Genomic DNA, 14,894 nt, shown 5'->3' on the forward strand with positions numbered 1-14,894 from the left:
TCTGTAGCTGGTATTGAAGTTTCACAATAAGTAATCTGAATTAAAGGAAATGGAATGGTTGCTGAGGCCTAAAGATGGTTAATTTAGTTGCAGAGCTTAGTCTGATACAAGGTTTAATCTAAAGATGTAAACAGATTAATTGTCAGTGTAACATAAACCTATATATAATTATGGGATATGATATTTTAAGATGTACTTCTGGATAATAAGTATGTTTTCAGAAAAGCAGCAACGCAGAATGGCAGTGAATGTCTTTCCACTCTGGTGCACTACAATGCTATTATCATTTCCTGCAGTTTTTTAATGAGGTTCGACTGTATTATCTACAGTAACTATTTGTGTGTGTTTGATTAAATTTATAAATAGACAATCAGAAAATAAAATTACAGGAAATAATGGGGGACACAACAAAAATGAAAACATGAAGGACTTTTTAGAATTAATAAGGATACATTGTAGTGGATGAAGTAAAAATAAAAGCGAAAACAGGGAATTGGTACGACTCCTCAGAGGTATTGATTAACATTTATCCTTCTTAATAGGTGTGGAGTAAAAAGGCTCAAGTGATGGGTTTGCCATATCATAGGTTTGTTTATTTTTCTCTGTATTCTGGTTAATTGTAATATTGTAATCAAATTTATTCTGGCAACAACAATAACAATGTATTAAGTGCTCTTTTTCAGATGGGAATCTCTACCTCTTGTTAGCTTTTGCAGTTCTGTGGCCAGCTGGCACTGACATAACCACTGTACCATGGCAATCACAAATGTAAGCTAGGAACTAATAAAATAATGATACATCCCCAGCTCTTGTGAGAAACAAGAGCACAAATAGGAAGCCATGAAACTTCTCCAAGGTGTGAATGAGAAGTAACTCTGTAAGTAAATTAAAGGAAAGTTAGCAGCTAAGATTGTCAGAAGCAGATTGGATCAGATGTTTTTTGTTTAGTCTAGAGAAAAGAAGACTTTTTAAAAAGATTGGTTTCTTTTCTGTATTTGATGTTAAACAGCCAAACCAGGAAAGCCTAATCCAAAGCTGAAAAGGAAACATCAGAAAACATTTTTTTTCAAGAGGGAAAAAGGAAATTATATTTTTGACTGATGATTTTCAGAAAGACTCTACTATTGATTTCATGTTTTCTTCTTCTTTTTTTTTTTTCCTGCCTTATTTTCTGTTTAATTTTTGCAGTCATAGATTTTCACCTGGAAACACAGTTGTCAAAATATTTCCTTGACCAGTAGCAACTGGTGAATATTGAGCTGCCATGCTCCCTGCTACTGGGAGAAAATAAGTTCCCCTTCACACAGCAAAAATATCTTGAAAAAGCACACTGCAGTGCAAACCAACACACAATAGAGTGGGAACAGCTGGGGAACTCACTTCGTTGCTGCTCTGAAATAAATTACAAATGCTGACATGCTTTAACAATTTGTCTGAGGTCTGGTCACACCGTGTCATGGAATTTCTGTGGCAGCTTGCTCTGGAGCCTTTATTAGGAGACAAATCACAAATGCAGCATTTATCATCTGGTTTGGGTGATATCCTATGTTGCTATCAATTCTTTTTCACCTGCTCTAACAACATAAAATGCATTTAAATGGCTGTAATGTTTTTGGAAGGTGTTTGGTCTGCAATGCTAGAATCTGGGTTTTCCCATGTCTCAGGAAGGTTTGCACAACACACACACTACTGATAAGTCTCTGAAGATAGAAGGGTCACTTCTTGTGAAAAGAGATAATTCAAGTTTCTGGTGCATCAAATTTTGACTTGTCAATACTGTACAAAAACAAGTTTAATTTATCCCAAGGATCTTACTATATATTTTTGTGTTTGGGAAATAAATGCACACATTATCTGTGTTTTATATAAACTACTGAAAAGCTATCAGATTAAAATTACTTGCTGCCCCATACAACTGACTGATACCGATAATCTAGGTGTGACAGTTTCTAGATACCAAACTCTTTGCCATCTGGTTTCCCAGAAGAGAAAAAACCCTGCATTTGCTTTGAAAGCTCTGCCATATGGCAGCATAGTACCTATTTAAATTCTCAAGGCTGAAGTATATCCTCTAGTTTTCATGAGTGTTCTTGAAACTGCTTTGCAGAAATCTGTCATCAGAATAACATCCGTAGTGGCCATCTAAATGTGAGCCACAAGGATTTTTTCAATATTCTGACCTTCCTCTTCTCTAACGGATATGTTTTTCTCATTCATTCACCAAACATACATAAGATTACATGTTGTCATGAATATATTTGACCTTTAAGATGCTGAACACTATGCATGTTCAGTGACTGATGCATCATGATTTGGCCTGAAGTTAAAGCACCTGAATTAATTCTAACATCTTGGCTGGACAAGAAGAAGAAATTGTATTATTTTGTCAGGTTTTGCAAATGCACTTTAATTTAGGTCCAACTAATGCTCAAATTTCAAGCATCTAAGTCCCCAGCTGAGACCTTCTATATCATTCTGAGGATTAATTTTAGACAGAATGGCAGATACTAATCAACACTAAGGATCAAATTACTTGTAATTTTCCAGACTGCTAAATTAATATGGTGTTAGCCTTGATGAATTGGAAAAAAATATATTTTTGCATGAGGTGTAAATTGTCTTAACGCCTCTGTAAGAAAATTTCACTTCTCTTTCTGCATAGGCATAATCAAAGCCAAAAGCATGCAAGTGTGAAGCAAAGAGACAAAAGTGCAGGAAATTTCATTGTAGACTAGTGGCTTTAAAGAAGTCATTTTCAAACATCTTGTGAGCAACACTGTTTACCTTTGATGTCTCTTGCTGGGCTTCTAACCTGCTCACACAAAACTTGGGTTGAGGCAGCTCTCAGAACTGCAGAACAATCTCTGGTCCTGTCACGATGAAAAAGTAAAGTGGGGCACCCACACCCTATTAGAGTTAGCTTGCCTGCAAGGAAATGTTAGAAAATGTGCTAGTATGAGAATAATTAAATAGACTAATCTGGTTTAGACAAAAGCAGAAACTTTCTGAGTTTCTATTTCCCAGTAATCTATTCCAGATTGCAAGGAAGCTTTCAATAGCTTTTGCCTTCTTTGAATTCTCAGGGGACCACTGTAAAATCAGAAGCAACAAATGACAGAGAAATAGAGGGCAGTCTTTTGCACTGGATTGACATTACCCATCAGGTTCAAAGATCTCAAGATCACAACTACACATAATCAGTAGATGTAAGACATGTCTGTATGTCTGCCTGCACAAGACTTGGATATGAATTGTAACACTGGTGAAGAATTGCCTTAGTGGCTGTGGTCACACAAGTAATATATGAGCAATTCTGAACTATACCACTTATAGTGAACTTTTTTTTAACTCTTGTGTTTTAAACACTGGGAACACAAGGGAATTCCTTTTGTCCAAAGTCACATTTCAGCGGCATGCTTGGCTGCTCTCACAGGGAAGTGATGGGGAGAAGCAGACTAAAATTTGACTGCTGCTTTCCCTGTGAGCCAGCAGATGCCATGCTGAGGTTAAACAGAGGGAAGGACTGCAACAAGGCACATGCATGGTGACTGGATGCTTCTTTGAAGAGCCTGGACTTTGGTAGAAGACAGCTGCCATGAGACCAGGTCTGACCACACCTCCAGCCTCTCCAACACAAGAGCTGTTTTCAGCCTGGCTTAAATTTGAATTGAGATAAAATAATTTTTCAGCATGGGGCAATCTAGGCCATTCATCATTGGCTAGGCCTGGAATGTTGCCTTTTCCTCTTTACTTAAATGGTGTTTTAGATGCAAAATCTGCCATACTCTTTAACTGCATGCCCTGTCAAGTTTGTAGAAAGCACACTATTTTCTTCAGCCAACACTATTTTTACTCACCCATAGCCTAAGTTAATAATTCTAAACGGCAGTACATATCATTCCAGAGCTAAAGGAAAGTATTATTAAAACTATTACAGATGAAAATATATATAATTACGTAGCATATATATATATCTCTTTAAGATATGTATAGATTTATGAAGAGATATATAGAGCTACTATAGTATAGATTAAGGCAACATCTGGGTGCCTTAAGAACCATGGAAAAGTCACTTCCAGGCATGCTGGAGAGAAGTTTGCATCTGTGCATTCCCACCACCTATGGCCTCCAGCAAGCTTACAAGGCTGACGCAAATGTAAAGCTCCCTGTAACTGCTTCTGGCATAGCACATCTGGTCCAGATTTCAACTTGGTAGTCTGTGCATCTTTTAACAAAAGTTTTGGAGAAAGACCAAAGTGAAATAATTCAGTTTCACCTGTATCTAAAAGCACAACTGTAATTTGCCTTCATAGGGCTGCACAACTAATAACTTTTCCCTTGGATAACATCATAGTACCTGTTTTATGAATATACAGAAACAGTTCTTCAGCCATTATTTCTCACATCTGAAGTAACTATTTATAACAGCTGCAGATGAATAGCTGTCTGCTATTTCATCTCCCTAATACATTTTCAACATGGATTTCCAATACAATGTAAGCAGACCACTAATAATAAAATCTTATTTAATTGTGGCATCAGCTAATTATAATTTTTCTAAATGATTTTTCTTAATTGTCTAGCTTTTTACCATGAGTTCTGTTAATCTGCTTCCAGGTCTTCATTTAGCTTGAGCAGTAATTCACCCTCTCCTAAAAATGCAATGCTGGAATGCACATGAGAACAAAATATATCTCACAAAAAAGTTTAAATATATGCAAAAAAAAAGTATTTTGAATATTTTTTAATCAAAATGTCTTTAGTTAAGTGTTTACAGTTTACTGCCAATCAGACATATAACTGTTTCAAACAAGACTGCAATCACTTCATGGCAGCGTGTCACAGGAATGGATTAGGAGACATCTTGGCACAAATAAGGTGTCATTTATTATATCAAGCCATCACAAGTGGCAGAGGCAAACAGCTGAGCAAGCTGCAATCACTTGCTAATGATAAATTAGTGGCAAAGGCAAGACAGTAGTCAAGGTCTCTGGAGCCTCACTTTTTGCCCTTGTTTCTTGATCACTTTCTCCATTCTGCTTATGTAAATTTTGGCTTTGGCCATGCAGTATTTCTTTCCAGTGAACAAAAAACATTTGGTTTGGACAACAAACTTTCTTATACTTAATCAACCAGTTTATTAGAGCATGAAAGAAATTTGGTCATGACTTAGTTCCTGTACTGCTGGAATTAACAAGCTGGCTGATGCCAGCACTAAACTTGGAAGTGCTAATGGTAATTAAAATCTATTTTCAAATACATCTGACAGTTTTAAGGTGAAGTACTTGTTATTCATGTGAATTTCCAGACTGTATAAAAAAAAAAAGTGCTATTTTCTTCAGGAAGATGCCAGATGTGGGAAAGATATAATTATTAATGAATTATAAATTCTCTGTGATATAGCACTCGTCCTCTTTTAGTCAGTTTATGGCTATATGTGTCCTCCAAACTCTTTGGTTAAGGAAAACTTGGAGCTAGAACTTACAGGTACTGCTATTTTTAGTTAACCTGTCATATATATGTAACAGAATGATAGGGCAGAATAGTGCTAATATTGAAGCTGACATAAATTATCAGTAGCTTTATTATCATTTGACAAAAGGCCACGTGGCCCACTCAGTCAATTTTCCCTTAAGTGCATTTGGGTAAAATACTTTATATTAACAAACACCTAGCTCAAATGGGACTGTGTTCCAAAAGGTAATCTTAATTATTCAACATATACACACTACACAGGGTGGAAAACAGGGGAAGGATAATCATACATTGTTTTCCACTTCATTTTCTAAGCCTGCTTCATGGCTGATTCAATCTATTGGATCAGTGGGAGGGACATGGGATAGATTAAAAAAATGCTGTCAGATCACCAGGGGATTTGAATTAATGTTCTTTTGCACAGAGTGGAAGCATATGGGCCACAGAGTGCAGCTCTCCTTGGAAAATTACTGTCAAAATAGTACCATCTCTATTAACACAGCTGCTGACTTGTGAAGCAGAAATCAGATTTTAGTTGAGTTAACCTTCAAAAAGCAGTTTCAGAGTAACTGCTTACTAATAATCTCTTGGTACACCAACAATATTGACTGTTAATAACTTATGCAAGTGAGACCTGCACAATTCCACAAGTGCTACTGTAGGTTGTAAGATCCTATAGACCCCCTTACGATAATGTGAAAGGAGCAAAGTTATATTCCTGCAGCCTGACAATTGCTATCAAGATCCCACTTTCCTGTTGCAAAACAGGAAAGCACATTTGATTGAATACCCTTCATATAAATAATGGGGGTTTCACAGTATGGGTTTACCGCTCAATTTGCCTGCACTTCAACTGATTTCCAAGGCTGAAGTTCTATAGACATTTCCTTTAGATGTTTCTTCCACAGATGTTCTAGCTTGCTTCTCCATCAATTTCCATAAGAAAATAGGGAGGATCTCCTATGTGTAATTTCTTTATGTGCAAGCCATGAAATGTTTTATCTGAAGAGAACGTTAAAGTCTTAAAGTTAAGCTCTAAGTATAAGAGGCTGCAGATAAAGCTTTATCTACACATTAAGACAGATTACTTCCTGATAAGCAATCTTGTTCCTGCAGAAGCCATATCTGTCTTAGCAGGTACCAGAAAGGAGAGTCATGAAGAATTTTGCTCAAAATACTATTGGCTTACGTCATCAAAAAATGACAAATTTTGGTCTTCTTTGTATTTACCAGATTGATGAAAAAGAGACATACCAGGTATTAAAAATGCACGCCACAATTGCATGGATTTATTGCATCGATTTCTTAATGTCTTTACAGAAACATAATTGAAAAACCCAAACAACAAAACAATGGTACTGCTTCATTAAGAGAATTTTTTCTTTCTGATACTTTTACTAGTACAAAACATAGGTCTCTACCTCATTCATCATGCATAAAGACTGAAGTAAGTCTCCTACACGAATGTGACTAGCGCAGACCGTTATAATGAAGAATATCAGGATACTGTTTGAATGTGCACCTTCAAATATATAATTAGTTGGTTCTTTAATGTGTCCATTACACTCAAGATCCCCGCAGCATATGCTTTTACTTTCCATATACATCAAAATTTATGTAATTCAAGTTTTAGAGTCAGTAGAGATTCTGAGGGCTAAACAGAAGAAATATCTAAGAAACCTATTTTATAGAGGCTAGCTCTGAAAAATCACATTATTCAAAGGTGTCTTGAATGGGACTTTTCGTTTTGCTTCTGTATGTGCAGGTAAATGTTTAGGTGTGTGAGTATGGTGCACATAAACATATGCTTAAACAAGAAGGTTGCATGAGTGGCTGGGTTTCAGTCTGAGTAAAGGATTTGTCCTAAATTCAGGGTAATCCTATTTCATAATGCTGCTATCAGTACAACATGCATTCTGCAGCTGTCTTTGGCAAATATAAGAAGAATACACTTTTTAGGTTTTCTGTGTTCACTATGTATTTCTGCAGCCCTTTTAAAATACACCTCATTCTTCTTGGATGAAAAAGGGAACCACTAGCTCATAATTTACTGTCTTTTAACATTTGCTTTCTCTATAAAACCTTGGGAGAAATGTTGGAATTTCCCCTTGCTGTTAAATATAAAAGCTTCATAGTGTCTTTGAAAACGATAACTGATGAGCTCAGCTTAGAGCACATAATTGCTGCCGTACTATTTCAGGAGTCAATACAATGCAAGTAACACACATACAGGGCAGTTACTTAAGAAGGACAAAGTACATTGTGTCAGATAGTAATTTAGTATGCTCACACTAAAACTGAATGAAATATTTATTATTATATTTTTATTTGCCCTGTTATTTGAGTAATTGCATTTATAAATTTTAAATCAAATCATTGCTAAATGCTGAAGCTGTGCCTGAAGTCACCTGTACATCCAGTCATGAGCCTTTGGACTACAGGCTACACTGTAAAAAGAAAGGCAAAAATGTCACTTTTCTTGATTCTTCTTTTCACTTCCTCTTTCACATCTTGTACTTTGCACTTCAGGGCTGGTTTCAGTGCAATGCGAAAAACTTGTGCAAATAAGACATATTTCACTGGGAACTTCAACCTTCTTTTTTTAAAAAAAAAAGTCAGCACTACAATTTTGCAACCCGTGGTAGGGAATGAACACCAGTGTCGCGGTCCGAAGAGGGGATGGGACATGAGGGAAGGTGCAAACAGAATCCTCTATTCAGGTGTGCACACACTCTTTCTGTCAGCTCGGGAGCGGAAAGGCCCAGAACACAGGGCGGAGACAAGCAGAGGGACAAACCAGAATCGGACAGAGGTAAAAGGGGGAGGAGTAGGGGAAGCAGGCAGCAGGCAAACTCATGGCAAGCCGGGGCATGTGCAGTTGTGCACTGTGTAGTGTGAATACAATGAAACCACATAAGAACAGTAAAGTCCAAATGAAAGTCCTGCCAATTGCTGTATGCTTTTCTCCATGCCTGGAACTGTTCCCATCCTGAATCTTGCTTCTCTACACACTAGCATTCAGACACTTCAGTTCAATTACCAGAAGATAAATGGACATAAAATATATTAAGCAAAAGAAGCCTCATCAAAAGCAATAAATGTTCCAAAGAAAATTAATTTGGTAAATTTTAAGGGAATTACAATTAATCACCAAGATTTGTTCAAGAATTATATTTTTTTTGGTGCTTGACTAAAATTATTTTGATTTAATGTTTTTTTCCAATGAGTAAAGTTATGATTCCATTTAACTATCTAAAGCAATTTGCAAGATGTAAACTATCAAATACCTCTTATTTGTGTCTCAGTTTATTCTCTTATCCAGCTTTTTATGAGTCACTGGAATTATTTCTAAATACCAAACATTTTCAGGTAATTTAGAAAACAACTGTAAAAAGAGGGACTCATCCTGGATTATTAAAATGATGACTGTAAATCTAGGTTTGTATAAAAGGCATTTTATAACTTGTTTATGCATGGCTTCCTCAAATCATTGCTGCAGGGCAGGTACTGACCTGCAAAGGGAAGGTTTCCTTCAGTTCCCATTGCTGCAGAATTTGCCTTCTGACGGCCTCAAACTGATTTGGCTATTAATGAATCAAGAATGTATTCGTCATAAGGAAATTACTCCTTACCTAAAAACCATTACAATTCAGTCATGAACACAGTGACTTAAGATGCCGTCTTCTGTAGTCGGAAATGTCTTTTGGCTTGCATTTGCTTTCGTTGCCAAAAGGAGAGGAAAAATAGGTGTAGAAATGTGTGGAAATAGCATAAGTAAGTCTGTTAAAGAGAAACAAAACACTGCTTTGGGGGAAGAAAAATCTGCTTTTTGCAACAGAAAAATGTGTAACAGGCAATAGAATAGTTGCAAAAGAAAATGAGCTATTCCCTGCACATCCGAATGGCGTGAACAGAAGCATCGGCACAAAAGAGCCTCTTCAGTCTTTTGCTGAGTCGCTAACTGAGCATGTCCAACTCCACCTTGGAAAATCAAAGCATGTGGGATTCTTTCTCTTCACGCACTCATAGCACACACAAATGTTTTGTTGATTAATATAAAACTATATATGCAAGTGGCTTATGCCACCAGTTTTTTGAGTGATAAACCTCTAATGGAAGATGTAGACAAGCTGATGCTATAAATTTTTCTTCCTTCATCCCAGGTGAAGCCAGGGGAAGGCAATCAGTGCCACATCTGTAAAGATTTGTCAGAAAAAAAGACGGTTAAAAGAATACCCATTGCATCATCCAATTTCTGGACTTACAAAGAGGCTGCCAGGATCTTCACAATGTGAAGGTGAGTGTGAGTGCAGACAGCAAAGGAAAGCTTTCCAGCGAGAGAGCAGAATCACTCCCCAGCACTCTGAGCAGGGAAATCATCCTAATACATCAGAATGGCCAAGTTGGGCCAGAGTGGTGTAAGGAACTCATCACACCTCCTGATAACATGCCCTTTGGCTCTGGGCTGTTGGGGCTTAGGGGGTTCCTCTCCTTTCTCATAACCACCTCAATGGGGCTGGGAAGCAATGGGAAAAGTTCACAGATGAAAATACTGTAATTCTGCCTCACAAGGTACAACTACAACCAGGAAAGAAAACCCTATACATGAGAAAGCTAGGAGCTGCTCCAGTCCTGCCTCAAGAGACAGCAGGATTCAGTCAGGCAGCATGGCCAAAATGAACCTGGAAGGCAAATCCACTTGGCCATACCCCTTCCCACTCACACCACTGGGCTGAAGTTATTTTGCCTTGAAGCTCTGCTCCACATTACACACTAAGGGTTTCATTAACTAAAAGTTGAGGATGTAACTAAATGCTGAGGCAAATATGAAAATTCTTGTACTTGGCATACGCCTATTTAAACTAGATAGTATTAAAAAATACCTAGCCAGTTTCCACCTCCGTCAAATGCTGTGTATACAGACCTCCTGTGGGATGTTCTTGAGGGTATTGACTCTCAAGGGAAATGGCTCTGAACCCTCACTACCACTAACACTTAATTCCACATCTTATGTTTCATCTGGGAATAAACAAGATTGACAGGTTGTACAGCTTCCTATTTCAAAACTTTCCTTTTCTTCTGACAGCTGCTCCACTTCCTCAACTCCTTTCACTTTTTCATTTATTTTTTAGTAGTAGAGATACTGAACTACTGAGAAACTCATTTCTAATTACTGTTTTGGTATAAACCCTACTGCTTTTGGGACACAGGTACCATTCTAGCTGTACTTTGACTCTTAGCATTTTCCACTGTTAATATCCACAGTAACTGTCAATGAACCACAGTTTAAGGCACTGGTCTCTTTTCTAGATCATGGCAAAAAGAAACAGATATTTTTGTTTTATACATCTCTGTGCTCCGTGACAGGTATATGGAAAAATCTTCCCCCATGGCAAGGGTAACAAATCGATTAAAAAATTCAAACAGCGCTGCAAATGCAAAAGTAAGTGAAAGGGTGGCATATCTGAATTCTAAAATAAAAGTCTCAAAGAGTTAATGACTCGTTTGAAATAATCACTTTTTTACTACTTCTCCAAATAAAGACCAGGTACAGGCCACAAACATTGCATAGCTAAAATGTAACTGTGAAAACAAAAGAAAAAATAAATTCCAGTGTACATATTAAGTGATTGCCTTACATTCATTCATTATTAGCCCTTGCAAAACAGCTCACTGACTTACTGGAATGTACAAAACTGTCAAACTCCAATATTCCTTCATAATCTTTTGTCTTATTCCAGACAGAGGCCACAGTCCTCAACAAGCAAAGTAACACTGAAAGTAAGAATAAGGGTGCTGGGGCTGGTCCATGAGGGAGTACAAACAGGAACTGGGGGTGATCCCAGCACAGGCCATACTGTCACAGACCGGGGCACAGTCACACTGTCTTTGGAGATGGCTGGTGAAAACAAGTCAGGGGACATGGGTTAACAGAGTCCACTCACAGTCTCAGACTCAGTTAAATGATGAACTGGTCCAGGATACTTCCACGGAGTCCAGTCAGGAGCAGCAGGACACAGGGCTCGGAGACAGTGCTGGAGATAAGGTTGCAACACAGTTTCAAGATCCACAGGGAAGACAGGTACACCTGCAGACACTACTCAGGGCAGGACTGGGGCTCTCAGGGTAAGTGAGGCCAATCAGTGTCCTCACCACCCCGAAATAGTAATGTTTACATACAGTGTGCTTTAGTACAAGGCACACACATTTAGTTAAACAAAGTGCTGGTGGTATGTAATGACTTGTCAAGGACAGAAGGGCTGTTTCTGGATTTTGGTTTGTTTATTACCATTGTTTGAGTTTTTTTGTAACTTGTGCTTCTTTTTGATAATGTGAAATAATCTGAACAATTATGAGGCTATTAATAAAAAGGAAAAGCAAGCCTGCCAACCATATAAATAAAAAAGTGTTATATCCTTTGAACTCCAGAAAGTATGCAGGAGCAAGCCACAGGCCTTGTCCAACAAACCATATCAAGAGAAGCAGCACACCACGACGCCAAGACATCTTAATACTAGGCATTATGAGGGGCAAAAGGCAGAGATACCAGACAAAGTACTGGGATGTGCATACTTTGTTAAAACTCACAAAAATAGCAGTGTGTAGGAAACAACAGAAGGCAAGGTCTCTGTAGAACGCTACAGACACAACCAGGAGCAAAAGCAACTGGGGCAGGAAAGCTGCAAGCCCCAGGACAAAACTCCATTTGCTCTCTGCTGTCAAGTACAACATGTAGAAATAGGGAGAGAAATTATGACGGATATCCCTCCTGGTCACGTGGTAAAGGTAGGCATGCTCCAAAAACTCCCAGCCATAGAGGTGATAAAACGCCAGCGTCAAGGCAGCCAGCACGGATCCGGCAACCGTAGCAAAAAGCAGCACATCGCAGTTCAGCATCTTTACAAACAGCTGCCAGATGTGCACCACAAACGTAAACCTCGCCTTTCTGTCACCTCCTGCATCCACTGCCCCGTCCTCGCTCCGCAGGTAGAGCGCGATGGGCAGCGCGTAGGTGAGGGGGTAGATTTTCATGTGCACAGCCAGCCCGTAGCACACCGCGGCCTTGCCCACGCTGCCCGCCTCCACCCAGTACAGCGTGGCGAGCACCAGCAGCGCCACCAGCGCCTCGGCGTTGCCCCGGCTGGACACGGCCATGGGCAGCGGGTTGAGGAGCCAGGCAGCGGCGCAGCACCCGCAGGCGCGCCCGGCCCCGGCCCCTCGGCGCCGCAGGCCCGGTAGGCGACGGCGGCGGCCGCCAGGTCCCCGCCACGAAGAGCAGCTTCCCGAAAGGCTCGGCGAGGAACACGCTGGGCGTCAGGAGCCAGGCGAGGAGCGGCGTGTAGCGGGTAGGTGGCCCGCCCGTAGGCGAGCGCCCCTCGCTCACCAGCCGCGCCGCGTCCGTGAACACCCGTAGTCGACGTCGGTGTAGCGCATCGCATGGCGCGCCTGGTGCAGCCCGTAGAGAACGCGCCAGCCTCACAAGCAGCCCCGCGGCCAGCGCCGCGCCCATTGCCCGCCATCCTTCCCCACGGGAAGGTGTGGGATGCACGATCTCCCGCGATCCCGCCGCGGAGGGCACACTCGGCGCGCCTTCGCCCGCGTACGCGCGGACGAAAGAGGCGCTCCGCGCCTGCGCGATTCGCGCGCCGAAGCCGTGCCCGGGCCGGGGCGGGTCCCGCAGGCGCGGCGCTCGGGGTGGGGAGGGCCCGGGCGGGCGTGGGGGGCCGGCGGGGCGGGGGGGACGGCGGGGAGCTGCGGCCGCCGGGCAGGGCTGCGGCCCCGGGCGCCTTCGATCCCCGGGCAGGGAGGCGTGTGGTGCCGCGTGGTGCCTGTGGTGCGCGCCGCGGCACGGCGGCGGTCCATGTGTGGCGATGGGCGGCGGTGACCTGCTAAGGGCTGAGAGTCCGGCAAGGGGTGGGTGCTGCTGCCCCCGCTGCCCCCTCACCCGCCCGGGGCCGGGGAGCCGCTGGGCAGAGGGGCGGCGTGTGCAATAAGTGGTTAAGTAAGAAGGAGAAGGAAAAATAACATTTGTTATTTGCCTTCTGCAAATGGCTGTGTTTTGCCCAGGCGTTTGAGCTCTTTTTGGAGCGCTTAGGTGAGCTTGCTTCCACGGCAGATTTCTGGTTTAATTAGATCAGAAACAGTAACGTGCACATCAGAGCTTATAAAGTTATTTACAACAAAAGGGATTATTTCCACTCTATTATGAGGGGCTATTTGTATGTTTTTCAAATAGATTCCTTGTCTGGATATGTGCTATCTCACATTCGAATTGTGGCTGACTGAAAAGCAGGTGTTTGTAACTTACCATTATTATGGATTTCATATTAGAACTGAATAGGGATTTTTTAAAAGACTCTTTATTCATAAGAATATGCATTTACTTGTTTAGTAGTTATTTGCAACTGCGTTTTTTCGCTCAGTGGTTTCATTTGGGAACATTTTGGAAGTTGCACCATTGTTGGCTGTCATCGCTTACAGAAAAAAATCTGCTTTTTCTGAGTTCTGAGGACACTCATCAGAGAACTGGGAACGGATTTTTTGCATTTGGCAGAGAAGTCTTGTCCTAACTGATAGGATATTCAGGGGGCAAAAGATATTTCTGTTTGTGTGCACGCAGCTCTTTGTTCAGGCTGTTTTACTGTGTATAAAAGTACAATTGGGTATATCGTCCAAGGTGTCTGCTGGGAGAAGCATAGTGATTAACTAACCTGGAGAGTGAGTTTTTCCTCTGTCAGATAGTTGTGTATTTTATACTAAACTGGACATCTTCAACAGGAAAGCTCAAGAGAGTTTTCCATTAAGTCGCCATATGATACCATTAAGTCACCTTATGATATCATTAAGTCCTAAAACGGATAGTTATGGTATTTTTGGGATATATATATATATATATCTGTGAGGGTGGGTGTTGCTTCTTTGTAAATAATTGCTTACTCAATTCTGTGTAATTCCTGTTCTACTCTAGAACGGGAAAGATTGGTACCATAATTTTATTTCCTTCTTTTATGTATCTTGTAGTACAATGGTTGGGATACTTTTAAGAAAGGTTACATCATAATATCCATTGTTTTACCTAAGATTTTTCTCTGGAAATGCTAGGAGATAGATGCTGAACAAAATCACAGGGACTGAAAATAGTTGATATGCTATGGAGCAAGTCTAAGCAAAAGGATATATGTAGATACTCATCCATTTTTTGTTTAGGGGAGGTCACTGTGCACAAAGAACTGTTCTTGCCATCCTGCCTTCTTTCTCCCAGGATTGTTTGCCGTTCTTCAGTTGCCTCTTTGGATGGAATATGTTTTATTATTTCAACTCCTTTGAGAAAAACAGAATGCATTAAAGTTTATTTGCTGAAGTGTCTGAGTTTAATGATGTTGGGGAAATAATACTAGTTTAATAAATAAACTTAAGAG

At 40.5% G+C, this 14,894-nt stretch overlaps 2 protein-coding genes across 2 annotated transcripts in view; one reads left to right on the forward strand and one right to left on the reverse strand.

The window, feature by feature from the left end:
• Positions 1–9,861: 9,861 nt before the first annotated feature.
• On the reverse strand, positions 9,862–12,985 carry PIGM (phosphatidylinositol glycan anchor biosynthesis class M). Its single transcript, XM_008932282.3, is given in 5 exon segments — positions 9,862–12,707; positions 12,710–12,742; positions 12,745–12,885; positions 12,888–12,943; positions 12,945–12,985. Coding segments are annotated over 5 exon segments (1,218 nt in total). The 3' UTR covers positions 9,862–11,760.
• A 475-nt stretch (positions 12,986–13,460) lies between these two features.
• The window catches only part of RGS7 (regulator of G protein signaling 7), a 265,260-nt gene continuing 263,826 nt past the window's right edge, over positions 13,461–14,894 (forward strand). Inside the window, exon 1 of the mRNA XM_018085223.1 lies at positions 13,461–13,477. The gene's annotated coding sequence lies outside the window, so the exon portion shown is untranslated. The remainder of the gene's footprint in view (positions 13,478–14,894) is intronic.

The sequence above is a fragment of the Manacus vitellinus genome, unplaced genomic scaffold (assembly GCF_001715985.3).
Source record: "Manacus vitellinus isolate BGI_N305 unplaced genomic scaffold, ASM171598v3 scaffold_8_pilon, whole genome shotgun sequence".
Taxonomy (NCBI): Eukaryota; Metazoa; Chordata; class Aves; order Passeriformes; family Pipridae; genus Manacus; species Manacus vitellinus.